Here is a 17,047-nt window from a genome sequence, read left to right as displayed (position 1 = left end):
TCCTTAAAATGCAAGTGAATGTTGATTTGTCTTTAAAAGCTCCTAAAATCACAGACAGTCAGCATAAACTTCATCCAAACGACTCCAGCTGTTAAACTAACGTATTCTAAAGCGATAGGATCTCTAGAAACTCGTCAGTCAATCATTGTTTTGAGGAATGAAGGATATTCAATGCTTGAAATGGCCAAAAAACTGAAGATTTCACACAACGGTGTAACTACAGTCTTCAAAGACAAAGGACAACTGGCTCTAACAAGGACAGAAAGAGATGTGGAAGGCCAGATGTGCAACTAAACAAGAGGATAAGTTCATCAGAGTCTCTAGTTTGAGAAATAGACGCCTCACATGTCCTCAGCTGACAGCTTCATTGAATTCTACCCGCTCAACACCAGTTTCATGTACAGCTGTAAAGAGAAGACTCTGGGGTGCAGGACTTATGGGAAGAATTGCAAATAAAAAGCCACTTTTGAAACAGAATAAAAAATAAAAGGTTAGAGTGGGCAAAGAAACAGAGACATTGAACAACAGATAATTGGAAAAGAGTGTTATGGATCTTAACCCCATTGAGCTTTTGTGGGCTCAGTTAGACTGTAAGGTGTGTGAGAAGTGCCTGACAAGACAGCCACATCTATGGCAAGTGATACAGGAAGTGTGGGGTGAAAGGTCACCTGAGCATCTGGACAAACTGACAGATAGAATGACAAGAATCTGCAAAGCTGTCATTGCTGCACATGGAGGATTTTTTTATGAGAATTCTTTTGAAGTAGTTAAAATATCTATATATTTTTTTCAAAATATACTAGTAATTTTTCAATCAGATGTTCCTAAATCAATCCTTCTGTAGGCAGCTGATGGAAGAAACAGCATCTAGGACAGGAGCGCTGTTCTTTGCAAGTGGTTTCTGATCATAACATTGCTGTTTGTAAAAAAAAACGTTGTGTCAGGTATTTTGGGATTGACATATGTAAATCAGGTTCCGAACGCCTTCTCCAAAATTTTCAGCCAAAATTAGACAAAACAAGAAAGATATTTAACTGCTGCTGCAGAGAGACTTAACAATTTACGGGAGAGTTTTATTGACTAAAGCTGAGGGCACGTTTAATATACCCTGCTCTATCGTTATATGTTGATAAAAAAAAAAAAATCAAAACTAAACTCTCTGCTGTTTCGTTTTGTTTGGAAAAATGAAGCAGAACTTGTTCAAAGAAAAACTCTTGTAAAAACCTATGAGGAGGGTGGTCTTAATATATTGGATTTTCAGACTATCAATCAGACATTTAAGATTAATTGGATAAAGAAATGTATCTCTAATAGTAACTTACCCTGGTTTTGGATCCCTAATCTGATTTTTGAAAAATGTGGTGACCTTAAATTCTTATTATCTTGTCATTTTAAATGTTTCAAATTACCCATCAAACTTTTCTAATTTTCACAAACAAGCTCTTGAATCCTGAAAGATTGCATTTAAACACAATTCCCCCCCCCCCCCCCATTTCCATTTTATTTCTGATCTCTTCAATAATCAAGGGGAAATTATCTCATTTAATGAATTTATTACTCTGAAGGGTGCTTTGTTTTCTAAAAGAGACTTCATTAAGGTGGTTATAAGTATCCCACTTAGCTTAAAATCTTTAATTAGAGCACAATTATTATTAATTATGCTAGCTTGTCTAATCATATTCCTACACTTTCAATTAATGGTATTCATATTCTAGACAAGAAATGTTAAAAAATTTTCATTAGAAATTATATTGTCTCAGAACAAGTCTCTCTAAAGCCTGTTCAAAATGTATTTATTACCTAAATTGTAATTTAAGCAAGTTATGGATTTGTCCTTACAAACTTCTTATCCCAAATAAAATCAGAGAACTTAATTTCAAAATCACTCACAAATATTACCCGTTACAATCAGTTTTTAAACAGGTTTTTGAGAACGTATCCCCCTTATATTCCTTTTGTAAAATGGAAGCAGAATCAGTTTTACATTTGTTTTATCAGTGTACTTTCTCTAAATCTTTTAGGACAGAAATAACCTTGTTGTTATTTTTACGTTTTAACAAATTGGTACAGATTACAGAGACTATGATTTTTCTTTCAGATATTAATTCTAATGACGCTAAATTTCACTGTTCTTTATTGTTACTTTGTCTTCAAGGTAAATTTAATCTTCACAAAGACAGAGTAATACAATCGAAACCTAATTTTAGAATTTTTTTCTGCAGATGTAAAATCCATTTTTGCCTCTTTTAATATGTCTAAACCTCTGAACGCTAAGGCTTCAAAAACATATAACATCCTTAAGGATGTCACATTGAAAATGTAATCCTTTAGATGTGATATCTTATGTATTGATTTTGTTTGTCCCTTTGTTAGCAATATGTCCCCATTGTAGTTATTCTATGTATATATGTTTTTAATTTATAATAAAATTATAGTCATAATTCTAAGTTCACAAGGGTCAAACTTGTGCACAGAATGCGCTGCTTCCTTTTCCGGTTTAGACTAATCCCGATGATGTCAAAATAAAAGTCTCCATTTGCCGTTTGCAAAGCGCATTTTCGAGTGGATATTATAATTACAGTTTTGAATTTATAAGTCAAATAAGGTCTGTGGAAAATATTACTTTAAGATACTTGGGCGTTCATACATTACAGACAATCATATCCCAAACTGTGAAGCTCTGTGTTTTTTTTGCTAATAAATTGTTAGATAAGAACTACAACGCTTTCCCGTTTCGCCAGGCACGCTAACTCACATGCTTGTGGTATTTGTAGTCCTTATCTAACTCGTTAACAAAATGCATTTTTTTTAATCTTGAAAATATACGTTTTAAGTATGATTGTGTGTCATTTATGTTGTAGAACAAAAAGTCTAAGTATCTTTAAGTTATGTTTACCACAACCCTGATTTAAAACCCACGGGAAATTCCCGATGTAAGTCTTGGCGAATTAATTAGCATTATGTGTTTGCTTACAAAACAATTTGTACTACTTTAGAGGACTACATTGTAAAATAAATGCTCAAATTGAAAAAGTAAAGGAAATGGTCACCATAAAGATCCCAAACATCCCTTATGCTTATACATAAATAACTGTGTTTTATTTACAAATGTAGGGGTAGTAGAGAAAAAGATAGTTTTGGGACAACTGCAATGAAAAACAGGGTGTGAAAAGTGGCTCTTTTTGTTTCCATGGTTGAGTATAGATAGTAATTTATGTACTTATAGCATGTTGTTGTGATAAATTATTATTATGAATTACCAACAGATAAATTAAAAACGTTTATATACAGTAGAATCGTAATCAACGCTACCAATGTCAGTATTAAATTAGCAAAGTATTGCAGCACATGCAATACTACTGCAAGTAATTTATTTACCATTAATCTTAAAATAAAAAAGGCTTCAACGTATTATCCTCAGATGACGAAATGAGATCATTTGAATCAAAATGAAGACAGGAAATATGGATGTTTACATTAAGTTCGCTTATTTAAAAAAAAAATGGTATTTAGTATTATTCCTTTGTTGTATGACAAACCTTCAGTGTTAGTACCACAATAAAGCTTAATGTGCCTTTCGTACAATGAAAGCACTTCTATCATTGTGAGGCCAATACCGGTTGTTTTATTTCAAGAAGATATCCCGTACACACACACACACACACACACACACACACAAATTATAGTTGCTTGTCAGAATATTAAAATGAATAAAACCATTAACCAATCAAATCGAGTTTTCATTTGGTATCCAAGTAGAATTACTCAGATCAGCCAATCATCGTCGAGATTTCCTTTGTAGTCAGGCAGACATAACACAGTCGTCCAATCACAAAATAAGCCGAAAGGGGATTTTTGCTCTATATTTGTCTCAGGTAGATTCTTTTTCGTTTATAAAAGTAACGGTACAACTATTTTGCATTTACGTGGCATGTGACACTAGGTAAAAGTCGAACAATGAATATGGTTATAGTTAATGAATCGGTTTCGGTATCTTATTGTAATAATCGAAGGTTTTCGAGGCGCACAAGTGTAGCTAGCTAGTTCTATAGCAGCTGTCATGGCTAATGCTATTAACGTTAGTTAGTTAGTGTATTCATAATATACTAATGATTAGTTATATTTACAAATCACATCGCTAAATGATGATATATGGTTTTAAAATAACCCTTCAGTTTGTATGTCCGATAAGTCGACGTCTCTTGGCCTGCTTGAACTCATATTAGCATATTAGCTGCTAAGTCGTGCTCTATTAACTAGGCTGATATGAGCTAAAGGCACACTGCTAATGATTAATGACTTAACTTTGAGAAAAATTTGCCTTTTGTCATTAATAATATATACGTTCATGTAGCTTCTGGCTGGTTGGTTTGCAACACACCCACAAAAGGGTGCACATGGGTGTAGGTCTCCAGATCTCGGATATGTTGGTCAGACATTAGATAAACCAAGCATTAAATGGGTTATAATGACCAAATATTGTCCTGGGTTTTTGTCTGGTATCATGCATATATCATGATGTCGAAAAAGCCATCAATTGGACGCATGCGTGCTGAATATGAGGATATGTCTAGACTGGGGAAGGATAAAACAACCCTGCAGTATTTGGGCATGGTCGCTATCCGATTGACCTGACAACAGTTTCATGAGTGGCTGTATTTTCAAAATGGGAAAAATATCTTGTGCGTTTAGACGTGGCCAAATTAGGCGCTTGCGTGGTGTAATTTTGTGTTTTGGTCACATTTCAGCTGGATGAGTAAATATGGCCTAAATGTTAGTGAGATTGATGATCATTGACAATTCAATGTCATATGACAAAATGCAAAATTGCCAGTAACCAATTTGTGTTGATATTTTTTTAAGTGCTTTCTTGCCATGCATTTTGTAATTTTGATGTTCTCATTAAATAATTAACTTAAAAAAAAATAAAAAATCCTGTGGGCTGTTTTAAATTTATTAAGGAATATATGGTTTCAAGACAGATGGCTGAAATTAAATTAGCTCTAATCTGCAAGGGAATTGTACAAATACATGATAACTTCATCTAGTTGACTTGATCAGTATTCTAGCTCCATGCAGTAAATCACATTACTCAAATCATGATTTTAAATATTGAAATTTAGGCTAAAAACTTGTGCAGATACATAAACCATACTAATGTCTGTTTCATAACCCAGAACAAGTCCATTAGGGTTCTGAATGCAGTTTGCCACTCCTGCCTTGTTGAGAAATGGAAGAAGATCACTTAAAGGCAGATTCCTCGGCTGGGGAGGGGGACACGGAGCCCAGCATGCTACTCCAGAAACTCAAGAACAACATTTCGTAAGAACTAGTCATTTTTATTTGTCATCGTGAGGAAGATAGAATAAGCTCAGTAGAGGTGAAATATCACATACATTTCAACTGGAGTAGAAAAAGTGTTAAGTGTTAAATGGAATAAGAACTTTGCATAAAAGCAAATGCAGAGCATAAACTTTATAGCCACTCTCTTTCTTTTTCTTTTTCTTTTTCTTTTGTATTGTTGCCAATAAGGTTTCATCTGTTCCACATTGATTTTAATTGATCTGAAACTCTGCTTTTTTCTTTTTCCACAGTAAAAATGTGCAGTGCAAAGTGGACAAAATTTTGGTAAGTTTCTTAGAGGGAACATTTTTTTATTTTAGGTCTCTAAAATGATAGTTTCATATAAAAATAATTTGTAATTATTACTATAGAAAATATTTATAGAAAAATGGCATATATAACACTTTTTTTGTTAGCTATAGTACACTGTAGTATCTTGCTCAAAAGCAAAGTGGTGATAGGTGTTGTTAAATTGCAACTTTTATATTAAATGTCTAGATACTTAAAGGAAGAGTTCACCCAGAAATGAAAATTCTTTCATCATTTACTCACCCTCATGCCATCCCATATGTGTCTGACTTTTATTCTTCTGCAGAACACAAAGATTTTTAGAAGAACATCTCAGCACTGTAGGTACTCACAATGCAAGTGAATGGTGACCAAAACTGTGAACTTCCAAAAAGTACATAAAGTCAGCATATAAGTAATTCATAAACTCCACTGGTTTAATCCATGTCTTCTGAAGCGATCCAATCGATTTTGAGTGTGAATAGACCAAAATGTAACTCCTGTTTCGCTTGCCATTCCAGTGTCCTGGCACGATCATGATTTCAAGCATGTTATCACTTCCTAGTGCTTGATGCATGCAAAGTTTACTCAAGCTTGAAATCTTGATTGCCAAGGAGACTGTTGATATCAAGGTTTATAGAAAAAAAGGAGTTACATTTTGGTCTTTTCTCACTCAAATCCAGTTGGATCGCTTCAGAAGACATGGATTAAAACACTGTAGTTTTATGGATTACTTTTATGCTGCCTTTATGTGCTTTTTGTCGCTTCAAAGTTTTTGTCACCATTCACTTGCATTGTATGCACCTACAAAGCTGAGATATTCTTCTAAAATCATCATTTATGTTCAGTTGAAGAAAGAAAGTCATACACATCTGGGATGGCATGACGGTGAGTAAAAGATGTGCTAATCTTCCTTAAAGAGTGAACTAAACCTTTATCCGCTTGGATAGAACCTTTAATGTTTACATTGGGTTATAACTGTGGTACGTGAATCACAGTATTATGTTAAATCATACTGGTATCATCCTCACTTATAGAGCAACATCTTATGCTCATTATGAGAATCACAGCTTGTTTAAAAGGATATTTACAAAGCTTTTGAGAGGCCATTTACATGTCCATCTTCATCCCTTATTCTTTGTGATATTTCTTTTCAGGAAGATGTGCAGCGTTTCTCTGACAATGACAAACTCTACCTTTATCTACAGCTACCCTCAGGTCCAAGTGCAGGGGAGAAGAGGTACAGTACATAAAATCACCAGCACACGTGCACTTGGATCAGTATAGATCCATTTGGATAATCTGTAATGCTGAATATCATTTCAAAGCATGGTGACAGTTTAATAATTATAATTTCTGAGCTGCAAATTTAAATGTAAATACTGCAGGGTCCTTCTTATGCTAATTATTTTTATCCAAGTCAATCAATAGTTATTGCTCATTATTCACAAATATAAAGCCAGCTAGCAATGAGAAGATTATGACAAGAAATGTTATGTGTATACAGTAACATGTTAACAAACCACTTCCCTGTGTGCACCAGTAGTGACTCAAACTCGGTCAACACAGCAGACCAGCTTCACACCTGCAATTGGATTCGTAGCCACTTGGAAGAACATCCTGACACCTGCCTGCCTAAACAAGATGTTTACGAGACCTACCGGTGAGAATTGGGGTGCAAAATATTTACGCATGTCAAGGCTGATTTACTTTTGCAAATGGCTACTAGTGCTTACAGGCTGCCCTGTTTTTTAATGGCTTTCAGGTGTCCACTATCTGTTACCATCTTTCTATATATGCTTGTGATCTTCCTCAAAATACAATACTTATACACCCTTTTTATATCCAAACAGGAAGCACTGTGACAATTTACAACATCGACCTCTAAGTGCAGCAAACTTTGGAAAAATCATCCGAGACATCTTTCCTAACATTAAAGCACGAAGACTGGGTGGAAGAGGACAGTCCAAATATCCTTCTGCCTTGGATGACTTTTATTTTCACACAGACAAACATTTAAATGGATAGTTCACCCAAAAATGAAAATTCTCTCATGATTTACTCATAAATGGGAGCATAAAGTAATCCATATTACTCCAGTAGATAAATTCATGTGTTTGGACACAATATTACATTTACATTTATGCATTTGGCAGATGCTTTTGTCCAAAGCGACTTACAGTGCACTTATTACAGGGACAATCCCCCCAGAGCAACCTGGAGTTAAGTGCCTTGCTCAAAGACACAATGGTGGTGACTGTGGGGATCGAACCAGCGACCTTCTGATTACCAGTTATGTGCTTAAGCCCACTACGCCACCACCACTCAGTATGATAGGTGTGGTTGAGTATTTGTATTATTCAAGCTTTATTTTAAGTATTTTTTTAATCATAAATTCCCTTCCCTGCCCAATAGGGGGTGATATGCACAACGAATGTAGAAGTAGAAAGTGTAAGTGAAGGAAAAATGACTTGTATACTGACCTGTTTCTCACCAACACCTATCAGATCGCTTCAGAAGTTATGGATTTAACCACCAAAGTCGTTTGTGTATTTCTATGTTGACCTTATGTGGATTTTGGAGCTCCAAAATGTTGGCATCCACTCACTTGATCTGAGGTATTCTTCTAAAAATCTTTGCTTGCGTTAAGCAGATGGAAAAAAAAGTCATACATGTCTGGGATGGCATGAGGTTGAGTAAATGATGAGAGAATTTTTCGTTTTTAAGTGAACTATCCCTTTAAGTCTAAAATCATTTGAGAACACTTTACAACAGTAGAGGAGTTTTAAAAAAGGAGATTATAAAATGAGTTTCTCAACTCCATGTGTCACACACTGTAGCAGTCAACACTCTTAAAATATTGATACACAGTAATGGTAATTTAATGCAATCTTGTGCTTTGCTTTTTATGTAAAATCACATCTTATATTGATACTCATTTATGTGAAAAGCAGATTATCATGTGTTAACTTGAGCAAGCACAATGCATTATGTATTTCCCCTTAACATATGTGCCGGCACATATTGCTATAGTGGGATACGTAGAAAAACTGTGCTAAACATGCCTTTACTGCCCAACTTGGACCTCAAAAATGACCCGGTATGATTGTTTTTCTATTAATTGTTTTTCTATCAATTACCTTCACTAAACTAAATAGTTTTCTGGTATCCAGTATAGATAACAGGGATTTTTTTTGTCATCTGTCTGAAGAAAAACATACATGTTTGCTTATTTATTTGGATTATGTGCCTACCTGCAGTCTGAATTGACAGAACTGGTGCAAACCTACAAGCAAGAGGTCACTGAAGCAGCTTGTGAGCTCATCTGTGACTGGGCCCAGAAGATCCTGAAGCGCTCGTTTGACACAGTGGTGGAGATTGCACGCTTTCTCGTGCAGGAGCACATTGTCAACCCACGCTGCAGCCAAGCCGAACTCGTCACCTCAGCTGCTCTGGCAGGTCCTTGAAAATCATTTCTAAAATGAAGTAAAGATGTTGTTACAACAAATAAGAAGGAGAAGCTAAATTAACAGATCCTCTGGTTCTCATAGGTGGACCTTCCAAACCTCATAAGGTAATCAAAAAGATTCCAGCATCTTCCCGAGCAGGTGGAGCTGAGGAATTTGGTGGCAGTGCGGAAAATAAGGTATTGCAGATCTGAAATCTGAAATGTATGCTTTCAAATCTTACACTCCCACATCACTCACAGTCACTTCTCACAGAATAAATAATTTCAACATCAATTAATATTTCATTACCATTTAAATATGTTAATTTGCCATGTAATATGTGGCAAAATGTACAGTCAGCCAGTCATTAGGTACTTTAAACAACAGCTGCAGACAGCTAAATGCAAAAATCATTAAGCTACGTTATCCTACAGGGCTCCATTTTCCCAAAACATTGTAAGCTTAAGTTGATTGGAGAGAACATTGGCACTAATGGTTTTTACAATCTACTTAAGCTTACGATGCTTTTGGGAAACACAACTCACACCTTTTTTTTATTCAACTTCTATTCTAACCGACCGTAGGTAATACATTTGACATACACTCACCAAGCAATTTATTAGGAACAATATGGTCCTAATAAAGTACTCAATGTGGTCTTCTGATGTTGTAGCCTATCTGCCTCAATGCTTGGCATGTGCATTCTAAGATGCTATTCTGCTCACTACAGTTGTACAGAGGGGTTATCTGAGTTACTATTGCATTTCTGTCATCTCGAACCATTCTGGCCATTCTCCGTTGACCTCTCTCATCAACAAGGCGTTTCCGTCCACAGAAATGCCACTCACTGGATGTTTATTGTTTATGGCACCATTCTTATAGACTCTAGAAACCATTGTTTGTGAAAATCCCAGGAGATCAGCAGTTACAGAAATACTCAAACCAGGCTGTCTGGCACCAACAATCATGCCAAGGTCGAAATCACTGAGGAAATCAAATTTTCCCCATTCTGATGGTTGATGTGAACATCAACTGAAGCTCCTGACCCTTATCTGCATGATTTTATGCATTGTGCTGCTGCCAGATGATTGAATGATTAGATAATCACATGTATAATAGGTGTTCAGGTGTTCCTAATAAAGTGCTTGGTGAGTGTATGTTTGAGGAGGATGTTTAGGCTACTTACTGTGCTCACTTCATAGCATTTCTTATCAAACATAAAACGTTCCTACCTAATCTGTCATGTAGTATCGACTATGGCAAAGTAGCCATTCTCCTGTATTAGACAGAAGTCATGCATGCACACAAAACATAGAACGCCGTAGCCATCCTGTACAAAGCTGTTGCGTAAAGTCCCTATTATATCAAAATAAACCCCTTCAACCCCTCCACTTTGCACTGTGGTCCTGATCTTTCTGTCTGGGTGTATCATGTGTTACAAACTGGCTAGGCGTATGTTGTTCTGCACTTTTGTCACAAAGTAGCAAAGTTTCATACTAAAGATGGTAAATATAGTATTTCTTGGGGGGAAAAAATACTGTGTTTTTGTTTTTGGCAGCAGAATGAGAAAGATGCTGTGGAACAGCCACCATCTAATAAGCAACAGGTTAGTGAAAAGCCACCCAACAAGGTGGAGTCTGCTCGGGTGGAGGCTTACATGAAGAAGTTGCCCCAGCTCCTCCCCAGAGGTTCCATTCAAGAGAAAACCTCTCCACCATGTCTCGCACCTGCTGATTCAGGCAGCGTTCAAGTTACTTTACCCATTACAGTTGCTACTATACCGTCTCAACCAGGTGGCACGGTGCCCGTAATGATCCTGCCATCAGGCATGAGTCTTTCATACCCAGAACGTGACAAAACATCAGTTACGGTTGCGTCATCCACTGCTCCAACGCCAGTAGTCCAGAGAGCACGAGCACCCGTCCCTAAGAGGGGCCCTGACCCCTCCTCCACCTCAGTTTCAGCCTCTGGCTCTGCTGGAGTTGCTCCTAAACGCAAAAGAGGACGACCCAGAAAACATAGACCAGAAGATCTGATAGCACAAGTTCCCTCAGCCCAAACCACGAATCCAAATTCAGCTTCGCTCTCGAGAGGAATAATCCAGAAGGCTTTGCCTTCCTGTACACCCGCCACTTCGCAAGTAGTAGAAATTGTGATCCAGGACCAGCAAAATCTGGTTTTCGGCCAACTTCCTGCCATCCAGGAAGTGTCAGATGTTGAGCGTAGAGGTGTTGTGGTGCATTGCCAACCTCCACCAGAACCCGAGCAGCAGTCTGTCTTGATACTACAAGGGCCCAACCAACCCAGTTACGAGTTGAGTCGGGGTATGGTCATCCAGCGAGCACCGCTATCTAGAGAGGGAAGACCTACTCTTCAAGAAGTGCCACAAACCGCCATCTCCTACCTCCCTCCACCAACATTATTAGAAGACAGAGGAGAAGTCGAAATTACTCTGACTCCTGTGGAGCCACTGGTCGATTCCATACCAAACTCAGCAGGGATCTCCAGCTCATTTGGCTCCTTGTCTGGAGAAACCCCTAAACTAGATGCCCCATAACCCCAGCACACCAGCCATCTTTTCCACTGAGACTTTGAAATACCATGATATAGATGTGCATTGCCTTTCCAGTGCTTCTTTGAATTGTATACTAGTTCGAAGGTCAAACTGAGTTGTAGCATTCGGGCTGAGTTTGATTGGGTGTGTTTGCTTTACAGGGTGTCTTAAGGCACGGAAACAAAGTACAATCTGTCGTTAATGCAATTGGCAGTTGTGCTTCAACAAAACACATTTAAACAGCGACTACATGCTGTTTAAATGTTTAAATATTATAATAATGTTGACATTTAAAAGTTAGGTGCAGTCACCTCATGTTGGAATTACCATGATTACGAGATGTCAACTCAGAGGTTCGACTTGGCGATGTCGGCCAAGATTTGAAACAGCTGCTGCCATTTTGTTCTTTACACAACGTCACAATGGTCAATTAATAGGAATTGGAGATTTCATAAAACTGTTTTCAAATTGTAATCACAGTAGGAGTTTAACAAAGACCTGAGTCTTTGATGTGAGCCAACATGATGTGAATGCACCATTAATTACTGAAGATTCCAGGATTTTTGTTAAAGAGATTATTAACTGCACACCTAAGAGGACTAAGACAAATAGACCTTGAAGATATTATCACTTTGTTTCGAAAAAGGATGTATGTTGGAGTGAATTTAATGCATTTCAATCCAATTTTAGTCAAGAGGAAACTGTCGGGGAAATGTAGCACGTAAAAGTCCAATCTGGTCAACCTCAGTTTTGGTGTCTGATGTAAAAGTCAAAAGAGGAACATCTAAAAAAAAAAAAAGAGTTATTAATCGTAGTTACTCGTAGGAGTTACATACCGTTCCTCTGTGCCATCTGTCCCCATTTTCAGTGCCAGAAGAGCTATAACGGTCGTTGCATGTTTGTGTTTGTAAACATCAGTTGAAACATTTGAGTTTTCTAGTTGTTCAGTTGACGAAGAGTGGTATTACGGGCTTGTAACTTCAAGGTTGTAAAAGCTTACGACCACAATAAGTGACTCCTTCACTCAATGATTGGGTAATATTTATGTGTTCACGTTTTAAGTATTATTAATGTCGCAAATAATTACTACATTGAGTTGCTGTTGTGAAGGTCAAGAAAACACTCATGGTTAAGATGGTGCAATATGTAGGTGGATAAAACCATTATATATAAATATGCAAATGAGGCTTAGATTTCGAGATTCTCACAATACCCTGTATTCAAGTCTGACCAGTCGTACCTTTACAGCAACAAACAAAATAGCACTTAACAGATGTAAATAATTTATCCATAAGCCCATCTTCCAATCTTCATTGGTTAAGTGTACTGTAACTAATTTAAAATGTTTTATTTTCCAAATGTATATCCATCGTCACTATATTGCTACTTGCAAATATTATTCTTATTATTAGTTGCTAGGAAAGTGTGCACTGTCACCCTAAAAGCATGTACAAAATAATTGATATGTTAAGATACATTTCTGAAATTTGATTATATTCTTTTAAATTCTAACTGAAATGTGCTAATTATTTATTTATTCAAGTTTTACAGAGCTTGAGCCTCAACAACCTCTAGTTGAGTTAGAGTTGACAATGTTTTAAAGGAGAATTCCGCCTTTTCATTTTGTAGCCTTTTGTACTAGTATTTGTTCCCGATGCTACACTTGATCTTAGCTAAAAGCCCAGTACTTTCTTTTTAAAGATTATGCCCAAAACACACTCATATACTATTCTTGTTTACTCTGCAAATATAATTTTTTTTTTATTTTGGCTCAAAAGAATTCACAATTTCCAAAGAACTAAAAAATGTGAAATATATATATATATTTGTTGAAATAGATACATTTATTTGATGTATTAAATAGAGGAAACACATTTGCTAATCTGCATTTGGTTTGATGTGCTTTGTTAAAAGCAGACGTTTTGAAAGGCTATGAAATGAAAAAACAAAACAAAAGAAAACTTTCTAAAAACCTACTTAGGAAGACTTCAGCTCAACTGAGGCTGCTGGTAGTTAAAAGTATGGAAGCCCGTTTCTGCTGCATTAAATTAAATTAGTCATTATATTCGATATAACATCGTTATTTTGAGGTAGTATCTCTTTATTTTGAGATATTATAAAAACATTTTGAGATGTAAAAATAATGACTTGTGGGCTGGATTTTTTTTTTTTTTATGTTGCGGAAATGGGCTTCCATACAAAATAGATTTAATAGGCACTTAATTAAAAAATAAATAAACCCACTCCAATTATGTATGAAGAGATTTGGGGTCAGATTAGTATTTATTCAAATGCTGTAGTAATATATGTGAGATGAGCATGGGGAGGATTTTACTATTGAGGAATGGTGCTTTAAAGAAGCTAAACAGGTTTAACTATCATAGAAATTGATTGTGATTCACGTTGCAGCGATTTCACCCAATCAGCAGTTTGACTGCACTTAACATCCGCTGCTTGATGGTGCTGATTCTGGGTAGAATCATCAAGGTACTTATGGTATCTGTACATTAGTAGCAGAACAACAGCCAGCTACTGTTGCATCAGCATTAGTTATGTTAAGTCTTGTGATTATGGATACGCTATATAGACAAAATGCACAATCCCATAGATTTCGTGTTAAGTTTTAAAGAAACACGGCTGCTTAATTTGCTCAAAGCTGAAATCATATGAATCCCTTCTCATGATTAAAGGAGGTTTCATCTGGTACAGTGTTATATTTTCTATTCTGATGTTTTTTTATTTTTCCAGTGCACAGTTAACTTTCAATCTTTGCATTTGAATGTTGCATCTCACCCTTCTTGACTGAGTTAATGTGATTTAAAATCACAAAATAAATTGAACTGTTGTGGAAATAAAAATGCAAGGCAGAATGTTAGGGACTGACTGCCTCGGTCGCCTTTCACTTTCATTGCATCTGCTTTAAAATCAATGAAGGTGAATGGTAACTGAGGCTGTCAGTAAATCAATGACATGATGTTCATATTTGGGATAACTGTAATTTTAATAAACTAAAAAGAGTTTATGAAGTGTTGTTTTAGACCAGTCTAGCTTGCTGTATCAGTGTCTTAATTGCAGCATTCAAATAACTGACTGAACAATTGTTCATTAGTCAAAGATTTTACAAAATGCAAAACTAATGCACGAGTTATAAGAGGGATAGCACTGAAATCAGTTTAATATATAAGGTTGTTCCATGGGAATATGTTTTGATAACATGAGCAAACTATAATAGTACAAATATATCCACTTATGGATATAATATTCATAACCTTATTGTTGTCCATCGACAAATAATGTTTTTTTTTATTTTTTATTGTTGTTGTTAAAAGTACAGTGTCAAATGTCACAGGTATGTAAAATGTTCAGTACAACATAGTGCCTCATACATACACTGTGCTCTAAGTATATACATTTTCTTTGCATTATTTATTGTGATTTAGCTCTGAAGCTCCAAACAGATTTTGTTAACTCTTTGGTAAAAGGCTAAAAAAAACTGTTGCGCCGAATGCGCTCAATAATACAGGAAAACCAAAATGACACAGTGATCCCACAAGTGCATCAAGATGGTGATTGTGTGTTTGTATCCATCATTGCAGGTCATTCTTATGTTTCATTGTGACTAAATCAAACGCAACCAATCGCAGTCGTGTCTAGACTCTTACCTTTTCACTGAGTCATTAGCATGTGTTAATTAGCATACGTTTTCCTTTGAGTCCAGATAAAGGAGTTTTATATCAACCAAGTGGAATTTGCATAAACATTCATTTGTTGTGAGTGTCAGTAATATGCCATGAGTTAATCCTGACCATTTTTACTATAATTTGTCCGATGTTGTAATCTGTTGACAACCATTTTTAGCCAGTCCATGCATGGTTTGTGTATTGAATATTTTTTTTTTTTTTTTTAAAAAAAAGGTCAGACATTGTACGTATGCCTGGTTGGATCTTGTAATTGTTTGGAGTTGGGCCGTTTCTTTTAAAAAATTGTGACCCTGGTGTTTGTCTTGCACTTTAATTTTCTTATCAGAAAGCACATGGGGGGAGGGGGGAGAGAGTAAATGCAGCACCTTGTATGTTATTTGTTTTTGTACTCAAAATCATAAAGTCTTCTTTTTGAAAAGCTTTTCTTCTTTTGTATTTCATGTATGTTTTTCCATGTTCAAACTGTAAAATTCAACATCTTCCATATAAAAGGAAAAACAACCTCTGACTGTGAGCACATTTTCATAAATTTCATAAAGCACTAATAAACGATATTTATGTTGTGTTTCTTTATATCAAGTGTTTGTGAACACGTCACCCTTCTCCACAACTATAAATGCTTAAAATACACAAATCTAATATTCTCAACAGTTCTCTTTGGAGACTTTCGATTTTCAGAATATTTTACTGTTAAAAGGTGTGGACAAAATGCTGATCTAGGAACAGATAGCATGTTATTATCATGTACCAAATGTAATTGCTTATTGAAACATTTTTCTTTTGCTTTAAAACAGCAAATCATAGCATATTTAGTCAAGTCAGACATTATAATTATTTTATATAAAAATATAAAGATAAAAGATAATATACAACAGGCCTACAAGCCCTCAGTCCAGCCTCTCTCAGCCTATTGCAGACAGTCTGAGCACTGATGGAGGGATTGTGCATTACTGGTGTAATTCGGGCAGTTGCTGTTGCCATGTCCTGTCCCGCAGGTGTGATATCCAGATGTACCGATCCTGTGCAGGTGTTGTTACACGTGGTCTGCCACTGCAACGAGGATCAGCTGTCCTTCCTGTCTCCCTGTAGCACTGTCTTAGGCGTCTCACTGTACGGACAATGCAGTTTATTGCCCTGGCCACATCTGCAGCCTCATGCCTCCATGCAGCATGCCTAAGGCACGTTCATGCAGATGAGCATGGACCCTGGGCACCTTTCTTTTGGTGTTTTTCGGAGTCAGTAGAAAGGTCTTTTTAGTGTCATAAGTTTTTATAACTGTGACCTTAATTGCCAACCGTCTGTAAGCTGCTAGTGTCTTAATGACCGTTCCACAGGTGCATGTTCATTAATTGTTTATGGTTCATTGAACAAACATGGAAAACATTGTTTAAACCCTTTCCAATAAAGATCTGTAAAGTTATTTGGATTTTTACAAAATTATCTTTAAAAAGCAGTGTCCTGAAAAAGGGACGTTTCTTTTTTTGCTGAGTTTATTTTCTAGGTCACTAATCAAATTTAAGTAGATTTTTTTAATTGGCCATGCTTCGTAAGAAAGATCAAATACGAAGAAATTTTACATTTGTTAATTTTTAATTTAAACTTTTTGCTAAAATTGTTATGCAAATAAAGTTTCTAATGAGAAAAAAATTATAAATTATGCAATGAAAAATAGAAGCTCTAGAAATAAACAGTTTTAGAGTTTTGACATTTTT

At 36.0% G+C, this 17,047-nt stretch overlaps 1 protein-coding gene across 2 annotated transcripts; it reads left to right on the top strand.

The window, feature by feature from the left end:
* The first annotated feature begins 3,840 nt into the window (after nucleotides 1–3,840).
* LOC127650557 (DNA-binding protein RFX5-like) lies at nucleotides 3,841–15,879 on the top strand. Of its 2 annotated transcripts, none has more exons than XM_052136047.1 (10): nucleotides 3,841–3,875; nucleotides 5,178–5,322; nucleotides 5,595–5,628; nucleotides 6,789–6,871; nucleotides 7,175–7,294; nucleotides 7,485–7,605; nucleotides 8,657–8,731; nucleotides 8,892–9,090; nucleotides 9,183–9,277; nucleotides 10,642–15,879. In XM_052136047.1, the coding sequence occupies exons 2-10, from the start codon at nucleotides 5,231–5,233 to the stop codon at nucleotides 11,635–11,637; spliced, it is 1,815 nt and encodes a 604-aa protein (XP_051992007.1). In that variant the 5' UTR covers nucleotides 3,841–3,875; nucleotides 5,178–5,230; the 3' UTR covers nucleotides 11,638–15,879. The 2 variants fall into 2 exon arrangements, with proteins under 2 accessions (XP_051992007.1, XP_051992006.1); XM_052136046.1 differs by having other exon boundaries at nucleotides 10,639–15,879.
* The last annotated feature ends 1,168 nt before the right edge of the window (nucleotides 15,880–17,047 follow it).

The sequence above is a fragment of the Xyrauchen texanus genome, chromosome 10, assembly GCF_025860055.1.
Source record: "Xyrauchen texanus isolate HMW12.3.18 chromosome 10, RBS_HiC_50CHRs, whole genome shotgun sequence".
In the NCBI taxonomy this organism is placed as follows: Eukaryota; Metazoa; Chordata; class Actinopteri; order Cypriniformes; family Catostomidae; genus Xyrauchen; species Xyrauchen texanus.
This window is presented reverse-complemented; position numbering and strand designations above follow the sequence as displayed.